This window comes from Neolamprologus multifasciatus, chromosome 23 (genome assembly GCF_963576455.1).
Source record: "Neolamprologus multifasciatus chromosome 23, fNeoMul1.2, whole genome shotgun sequence".
In the NCBI taxonomy this organism is placed as follows: Eukaryota; Metazoa; Chordata; class Actinopteri; order Cichliformes; family Cichlidae; genus Neolamprologus; species Neolamprologus multifasciatus.
This window is the reverse complement of record NC_140460.1, coordinates 17904533-17913875: the sequence shown is the minus strand read 5'-3', so window position 1 is coordinate 17913875 and position 9343 is coordinate 17904533. Positions and strand designations below refer to the sequence as shown.

Sequence of the window (9343 nt, the reverse complement as noted above, 5' to 3'; positions counted from 1 at the left end):
TAATCAGTAATTAGTTACTGATTACTTTTTTCAAGTAACTTGACCAACACTGCTGATGAAGTTACTAGTTAATAAAGTTTCCAGTAAAGTGTTTAATCGCAGCCACAGATTGACAGCAAATATCTCGATTAGCTCAGTGCATCTGTAATAAATATGTGCAAGTTTCAGTTCTTCGTTTAAACTGTATGATACTTATACTGACCCAGGGTCAGTGTAAAATACAATCCTAGCTGGGTGAACAAAGCCTGGCTCCTTTAATCCTGCATGACAAACCTCAGGATGCAGGTTATTATTACTCTTTCTTGCTGGCACACCTGTCACACCTGAGAGTCAGCTAGAAACTTACAGTGACGTGGACATCATGCAAAGACTGCCAGACTCTGTAATACTGCAAATGATCAGTGACTCAGGTTAACACTAACTTTAAACGGTACCTCTATGTGTCTCTGTGTGTGCTGAACATTTAAAAGCAGGTTGAAGACGGCTCAGAAACATTTGAAGATTAAAATTTAGCATTATGGCTGCTGGTGGTTTGTAAAGCCTCTACTCAGCGGTATTTTTGTTACTAATTTATGTTTGTTGTTGTCTAACACAGATTTCAGAAGAGCAAAGATGATTAATAGTTTAACTAGATTGGAAATCAAAAAAATCCAGATTCTTCTTCCACAGAAGTTTCATTTGTCAGTGTGGGTCTGCTGAGTCACCTGAAGAACTCATTCATTCTCCACATGATGTTCATTTACAGAAATGTTTCACAGGAACTGATTCCTCCCAAAGGGTGAACTAGTGTGTTTCCATAGATTATCTCTGTATGAATGTATTTCTTAAATGAAGGCAAGTGTTTGTCCTTTTTTGTTCCTCAGGTACAGTGCATGATATTAAGGGTAGGCGGCCATCACTGGGGGAAGACAAGAAGCAGACGTACTTCCAAGAGGGAGCTGCAGTGAGGACACAGCCTGGTCACTGAGGTCAGAGGTCAGAATCTGAAACAGCCCAGGTTTATATTTTAGGGGTTATAAAAAATCAAAATGTATTTATAAAGAAACCTTTAAATAATAGTCATAATTATGATTATTATAAGAAATATCAAACATTTAAGTGGATTTTCTGTTACACATATTGTGTTAGCCCTGCGATAAACTGGCAGCCTTTCTTTGTCCTGTCTCAGCTGGGATAGGCTTCATCCTCCCGCAACCCTGAATTGGTTACATTGTATTCCAATTATGTAATCTGATCATTTACAAACTCAAGGTATCTAATCAAAAGGTAAGTAATAATTATAAAATGGGAAAGCAGAAATAAGTATGACATAAATGTAAATGTGTTAGCTGACATAGAGGACAGCTACATGCAGTCTGAAAAACCTTTGTTGTCAAGTTTGCAGGTATATCAGCACGAGACATTCTTATATAGAAGAGACTGTTGAAGTCTCTAACTCAGTGAAGCATTATTGGTCCAGTCTGTTTGGATAAATATAATAAGCTGATGTATGGGCATTTATTGACACATTTTCTTAAGTGCTTATCCAGTTCAGGATCACAGTGGAGCTGCAGCTGGATATGTTCAGTAAAGAAACCTTACAAAAGTTAACAATAAACCTGCATCCCTGTACGTTGTTGTCCACAGCATGAGAAAATCAAACTGGAAGACTGTGGAACATGTTAATAAATGTTTGTGTTTATCCCTGTGTCTTTCACAGGAGGCGCTGGAAGGTTTCCCTAATAGTTCCTGGTGAATCAACGCAGAACCATATAGAAGCTTAAAGGTTGCTGGACTGCATGATGGCCTTACCCCTGAGCAGTTAAAGGAGGAACCAGTTAGAAGCTGTTTTCAAAGTAGCTGAGCAGATTTCATCTCAAGTAAGCGATTAACTGTTTGTTCATTTGTTCTGCCACTTAAAGGACATTTAAGGACGTCTTTTGATTGTCCAGTTGAATTAATTCTACTGGCTCTCATGGTCATTTGTGATTATGGACATATTTTTCATGTACATCAACCATTTAGTAAATTCTATCTATTTAGTAATATCTGTCAGATATAAAATGTAATATAAATATAAAAATATCTAAATATCTCCTGCCCTTTATATTTTAATGATGTAAGACCAGACGTCTGTTATCGTGTTACATTAGCATTCCTCACATATCAATGAGATGCTGCACAGTACAATCCTACTGACACAGCAGAAGGGATAACGACGGCTTATTCCAACATTGTTACACGACACATTCGAGCTGCATGATGCAGACAAAGTGACTAAATCATCTTTTTTGTGGTTTATTGTCTTCAAACCAGCAGACAAAGCCGATGGCAGAAGATGTTTGGAGAAGAACCTCAGGCCGTGTACTGAAAAGGTATTTTTTTCTTGTTATCAAAAGACATTTGGAGTGACGTCTTCTACAACTGGTTGTGCTGATGTAAAGCTTACAGTCTAAGAAGCCACAGTGTTGATATTCAGCACAAAGAGAAAAGCTCACTAGTTTGAATTTATTTACAATCATAGTTTTTTATAAATTCTGACTGTAAACAGCTTTGATATTGTTTGACACTCAATATCAGGTGATAGGGTTTAATTTAACGGTTTCTATGTCCCTATGAGCCATTTACACTGACCAGTGTTTCACTTTAACTGTAACACATTCATTATTTAGGTCCAACAGAGAAATAACTGAATGTAAAAAATGGCAGCCCTCAGGCCAGGTTTATAGAGATATATGCATGCATTATGAAATTTATGTATCCCAGATAATTGTTATTCATCTAGTCCTGGCAGACCCACCCCTTCCTCCCAAGTTAACTGCAACCCAAAAGAACTAGTGGGGCTATTTACACACTCACAACCAGTGTGGGGTAAAAAGAGCCACCAAAAAGCTATCAGCCACAGATGTGCTATAAGAGTTAGAAACTCTACTTATGGAGAAACTTTCTAAGTCTAACAGGAGACAGGCACTCCTGCCCAAATAACATGATATAACCCAACATACAGCCCAGCCATAAAATGAACCAAGTCATTTAGTTAAAGACAGCATGGGACCAAATGCATGTAACCAGCCTGCACTAACCTGACATTTCTTCCTCCTGAATTAAATGAATGAATGGATGAAAGTTAAATGACTACAAACGTAAAGCCACTAGTTACCACACTGGAGCTCCCTGACACTGTGTGTTAACCATATTTAGCTTGTGTCAACAGTTGTAACAGGCTAAGCTACCCGAGACACTGCATTGAATGATTGTTCCAGTCTTAATGGTTTCAGCTGACTGGTTTCAGCTCAGATGTTCTGCTTTTTCCTTTCAGTAGATCAAAGCAGCTCGTGCTCCTTCTGATTCCATTTTAATGGCAAGAAGAAGAAGAATGCTTCAGCGAAGTGGCGTTCATGGTCTCAGTGAACAGTCATGGTCACACACTGCATGTGGTTTTAAAAGCAACATGTCTGTTCACCACAACAATCGAGATGTGTAATATTAGTGCAGCTACAGTTTGTTCTTGAACATCAGTTCTGTTTTCTACTTTGACCACTTAGACCAAAAAAGTGTTGTTTTCAGATTCTTTCTTTTAAATCTATAAAGCACCTGTTCATTTTTATTACAATTAGTTTTACATAAATGGTAGTTTTTCCTTTATGATCTTTTAATGCTTACACTACACTGTACACGTCTACATTAGAGACATTTCTGTTTCTGTTGACTCAGAGTTGTGAAATGTTCTTTTATTTGATACACAATATGAAGTTCATAATTTTCTTACAAATAAAACTATATGACAAACCATGAAACAGCTGTGCTTATTTCTAAAACATGAGTTTTTGAATGTGTTCATATTTAGACAGTGTGCATCTGTATGCTGAAACTGTAATGGTGAACCTGAGGTGATGGTCAACAGAAGGCAAATATACATAAATATAAAACAATATTGAAGTAATGTCTTTACCCTCTGCAGCGTGTGTGGACGCTGTGTACACAATCACCTTATTCACTGTAGTAAACGTGCACCGCTAGAACGTGATTGTCTCCATGGTTACATCGTATATTATTAGTAGGGGTGCAACGATACTCGTATCGATATTGAACCGTTCGATACAGTGCTTTCGGTTCGGTATGCATATGTATCGAACATTACAAAATTTTTAATTTATTTTATCAACTTTCCTTCTGACGGTGCTGTCTGTGTTGAGCGCTCAGTGGATCTGCGCTCGACAGTGCAGCCTAGGCGGAGTAGTCGAACGCAGATTCACTGAGCACAGCGCAAGCTAGCAGACAGAAATTAAGCTCTCCTTGCAACATGGCGAATTGAACCTCCCCCACCCTCATTCAGATCTGGCGTTTGGAACTCTTTTGGTTTTCATGTAAAGTATGACCCTGAAGGTAAGCGTGTCATGGACTAAAGTAAAACAGTATGTTGGATGTGCCACGCAATGCTCAATTACATGGGTGGGAACTAGTGTGTTAGCGCAGTTAGCTCGTTAACGTGTTGGCCGTCCAGCCCCACGCATGGGGCGATCCGTGGTAGCTCGTTAACGGAGATTTGCCGTGTTGTGGCGTTAACGTCATTTCAATGAGATTTACGCTGACAGCACTAGTGGGAACACAACGAATATGACTGCATATTTATGCTGACATCATCCTAGTGCAAAGACAAGTGGAAGCAGAGAAAAACAACAAGCAGGCATGCTGCAAACTTTACCGAGTCATTTAGACAGCCGTTAGCACATGGATTCTCTTATGGGGGACCTGATATGTTTAGATATGCTGCTGAGAATATAGCCCAGAAGAAGCGTATAGTATAGGCTTTTATTTGGAAAGAGCCATTTCTCTGTAATAAACTCTCTTTTCCAAAGATGAGTGATTCCTCAATCAGATACAGGGCTCGCAAAATCGCTAGCGATTTTCCAGTCGGGCTACCAAAATCTATCTCTGCCCTGCCCGTCGGCCTATCGTAGGAAGGAAAAATCTATGTCAATGCTTTTGCATTCTTTCAGAAATGTAGCTGGGTAATTATGTCATTGGCATCGGTGAGCCACTGTCAATATGTGACATATTGAAATCGCGTTTGAATTTGCGCTTGTTTTTTGCTTTCACTTTGCAATACGCGGCAAAACTGTGTATAGAGAGCGACAGTACTGATTGGTGAGTGATGATAATTTGCGCACCAATTCCTCTGACATCGTCTTATCAATCATTAGCTTACTATGCAAACATGACAAGTGAAATCTCCCGCAGCAAGCTTAAACATGTGAGAGGTTGATCGCGCAGAGAATCGCTGAGCATTAAGTGAGTGCGTGTGTCAAAGCAGCAGGATATATATTTTAGTTCTGCTGAGCCAAATAAGACAGGTCAGGGTGAAGAAGTGACAGCCAAAGAAAAGCTTACCACAAAACGGAAAAGTTATGACAAATCAGACTATAAGGCAAAAAGAAAGTGCAGCTTTATGGTTTCATGGACAAAAGAATTTCTGTGGCTGCAATATGACGAGCTAAATAACCAGGGCTGCACATAAGTGGTCCGCAGGTGCGCATTCGCTGTCAAAATAAAAAACGTGCACAAGATAAGAAGTTGCAACTCGTGTTTGCGTACATAAGATTTTCTGGAGGAGGACAGACATTTGTTTAGAACTCTTAAAGATGTCGAAGAAGCTCCTTTAAGCAATTACTGTGATGTACCTCCGCCTCCAAAGAAATGTCAGAAGGAGTCCGAACCACAAAAGAAGCGCGTATTCTCGGAAAAGTGGTTGCAGGAGGTGAGCTGGCTTCAAACAAATGATGAACGCACAGAGATATGGTGCAGAATGTGCCGTGAAAATTTAATAAATGACAAATTAAAAAGGCATGAACTTTTTTTTTTTGTATCGAAAAAATATCGAACCGTGACACCAAAGTATCGAACTGAACCGAACCATGAATTTTGTGTATCGTTGCACCCCTAATTATTAGCTATGTAAACAGCTTCCAAAGATACCGCCATAGTTCTCTGCAGCTGTAACACTTTAACGCTTTGCAAATCATTTCACGTTTTTGATAGTTATGAAGACAGAATATGTTTTTAAGGTCATGCTAGGCGGCTGCTATGGTGGTTGCTGTGGACTTGGGTGGACCGTGTCCGATTCCTGTTATTAGCTGTCCGCCGTAGGAAGGCTGCGTTCCATTTACAAGTAGTGACAGTCTGTCGCAACTCAAACTCAAACCCCGCTTTGTTCTTTAATTATAGGCCTTTTATAGCCGTTCATGACACGCACACATACACACACATAAAACACTTTACCTCACAATGACAGTGCAACTTTACCTAACCTTTAAAGTATCTGATATAGGATAGAAAAATGAAGCAACCAGAGATTTAATGATGAAGACTCTGGGTTCTGTAGTTCACATTTTACAGTCCTGAATGACTCTTTGCATATAATTTATTGAAGAGGAGTTTAGAATGCACTTTACATTTAGACTGTTGCTGTTTAATTTTTTACATTGTTGCCGTGTTATGTCATGAATAAGGTTCACCTGCTGGGGGTTTGATGGATCAGCTGGACAATACAGTCAAAGACAGACTTCATTCATCATATGCAAGAATCCTAGTTGGATTTTTGTTTTCACTCATATTTTTGAACCAAATATTGAAAACAATTCTGACAGATTGGATACCTGGTCAGGGTGTACATTACCTTTCACTCAAGCATCCCAGGACAGAGCCCTGCCCCACCATGAGCCTGGGTGGATACGTGTTTATAATATAAAAGGACCGATACTGAATATGAATATTTCATGAAAATTGAATTATAATACAAATTAGTAATAAGGGTTTCTCTGTGCCCTTATCTACCCCATACTCAAAGAGCTGCGGGCAGAGAGGGTGACAGGAGAGGATGGCACTGAAGAGAAGATGCTCGGTTTCTGGACTCTCCTGGTCCTGTCAGTATTAGTAGGATGCATCTGCTGTGTCTTCTCGTGGATGCTCACCTACCTTGACTCGTTCCAGCCTGGTATGGATTTCCCAACACTGCGGACAGTGGCCCACATCAGAGATGTTTAATATTGATTACATATGTCTGAATTGCTAACCCTAACCCTAGCTCAACAGACCACAATGCCCTGGACTGTCAGTATTATTACATGCTGTGAACATAAGTAGCTTTGATCACAGTTTATGTTGTAAAAGAGAAGGAATATTGAAAAGAAAATCAACATTGTGATATTATTTCTTCCAAACTGACCGGAAACATGCTTGTCATACTCTCACAGCAAAGGATCAGACTCACTGTTCATGACGGCTCAGGCCAATGATGTCTGTTAGATTGTCAGCTGTTTAGTATGTTTCTGTACAGTTAGGGTCACTGTCTCTATTTCAGAATAATTAATATGCGGAAAAAACTAAAAGTTGATTGTCTTCCAATATTCTAGCATAATTAAAAAACTTTGACTTTGTAAGTGCATATTGTTACAGTCCTAATGCCAGCATGATTCTTCATAATGCCTGCTTTGAAATACTGAACTTTAAAATTTACCTGATGAAAGTGGCAGTCTGTCAGGATAATTCTGACTATAAGATCACTGTATTAATCTGAATCCTTCTGAAATGTGCTGTGAGTGAATGCTGATACAACTCACTGTGGGAAAGGTGTTAATAAAATGAATCTGTGTCACATGCAGCACATTCACAGAGGAAGAGGACACAAAGGGAGGACACGCAGAGGCTGTGTTAAAGTCAGGAATCCAAATCTTTAGTCAAAAACAGGCGGTAGTTACAAACAGGAAGACAAGCAGTCCATCAAACAGTCTACAGGGTCAAACATACAGAGAATTCAAACAGCAGTAAAAAAATAACTGGACACTGAAAAACTTAAAGCAATGTGTGACGCAATAAAAGGAAGCATCAATTACAAAAGAGAAAAAGAGAAAAGGAGAAAAACAATGATTTCTAAGAAAATAAACCTTGATGGAAACATACAGAATGTAAACTGTGTGAGTTTGGTGAACTTTGTTAGAAACAAATGAGGTAAAAAAATAAGAGACAAAAACTCAGTATTCATTAATAATTAGAAAGCATCTAAACATTCTGGTCATGGAGTTTTACAGTCTTAGTTCCGCTCGCTGTCATCATTATAATCATCATGATCAATGGGTCCCGAGGTGGGTGGGGCTGTCTCTGGTGATGTCACCATGAAGGAACAGCGTCTGGCACATGTTGCTGAAACATCCCAGTACACTGGTGTAGTTTCCTCTCCAGCTGTTTGACATTTGACACTTCAACATTAAGGGGAAGAAGAAGAAACAGTGTTAGGTCAGGTGACCACATGGTTTCTAAAATAACTGACAGGAAGTAACCAGGCCGTTAGAAATGGATGGCATGTGTTTAGAGTTACTGTAGTTGGGTAACTCTACTTACCAAAAGCAGAAGCACACAGATGAAGGATCAGATGCTGAATGCTGCAGGAACATGCTCATGTGTGGTGGTCATTTAGTGCTGCTCCGGCAGGTTAGACAGTCCAATACTGATATCCTGCCCATCTGAGAGTTTGAAAACACACATGCAAAGATTTATTTTGTATTACAGTCAAAGTTGGATGTTCATTTTTGTCCTTTAAAAATGTTTGTGTATTTGAAAGCACTGACATTTAAGGATGACTTGGATCGTCTCCTTTAAAGGGGAGACAAGTGTATCCACTGATCCACGTCACTTTACCTGGATGATGACTCCTCTCCCCCTCACTCAGAAACACTCCTAATATAACCAAGCAAATAAATAATATTGAAGATTTACTTACATCATTACAAAAACAGCAAAAACATCTCCCTTTGATTCCATTTCTCCATTCCTGCTGAACATCAGGAAACAAATATCCCAGTAAATCACAGTAAAATGTAAAGCACATATTTTCTCTGCTTTGTCTAACCTCTGCAGAGCCTCTGTCAAGAAAAACATATCTGTAAGCATAAAACAAATATACATTTCATAACACGTCACTGGACAAACCTCGGTCAGTTGATTTCCTCTGTGCAGTGCAGACGAACATCAGTCAGCAAGTCAAGGTGGTGAGATGGACTGGTGTCCTTTGTGACTCTGCTGGTTCTTCTGAGGAAACACCACCGTCTCTCCACACCGTCACCATCTGAGAGCACAAACTGCTGTTCTGCCAGCATGTAGGAAATCACATATCACACACACAGGGGTGAAGAAACATTAGAGCTCAACTTTGGATACTTTAGATCTAAACAGATCAAAGTAGCTCTTGGTTTCAGCAATCAGTGAACAGACAAATGATGATACCATACTGATTCTGTATGAATACAGTATGGTATTTTCAATACAGGTGTCAAATTAATTTATTAAAACTAATACAGATATACGTATA

General features: G+C 39.3%; 1 protein-coding gene and 2 long non-coding RNA genes across 4 annotated transcripts; 2 read left to right on the top strand and 1 right to left on the bottom strand.

Annotated features, from left to right (window-relative positions):
* On the top strand, positions 1-3643 carry LOC146491324 (uncharacterized). Of its 2 annotated transcripts, XR_014872286.1 has the most exons (4): positions 1-975; positions 1700-1859; positions 2296-2354; positions 3299-3643. It is a non-coding gene; the product is annotated as an uncharacterized LOC146491324 (long non-coding RNA). The 2 variants fall into 2 exon arrangements; XR_014872285.1 differs by lacking the exon at positions 1-975 and having other exon boundaries at positions 1225-1859.
* A 3051-nt stretch (positions 3644-6694) lies between these two features.
* On the top strand, positions 6695-7171 carry LOC146491323 (ADP-ribosylation factor-like protein 6-interacting protein 6). Its single transcript, XM_085150314.1, has 2 exons — positions 6695-6704; positions 6791-7171. The coding sequence occupies exons 1-2, from the start codon at positions 6695-6697 to the stop codon at positions 7021-7023; spliced, it is 243 nt and encodes an 80-aa protein (XP_085006440.1). The 3' UTR covers positions 7024-7171.
* A 755-nt stretch (positions 7172-7926) lies between these two features.
* LOC146491322 (uncharacterized) lies at positions 7927-9343 on the bottom strand. Its single transcript, XR_014872302.1, has 4 exons — positions 8965-9343; positions 8604-8712; positions 8377-8498; positions 7927-8234 (listed from the first exon to the last, which is right to left on the bottom strand). It is a non-coding gene; the product is annotated as an uncharacterized LOC146491322 (long non-coding RNA).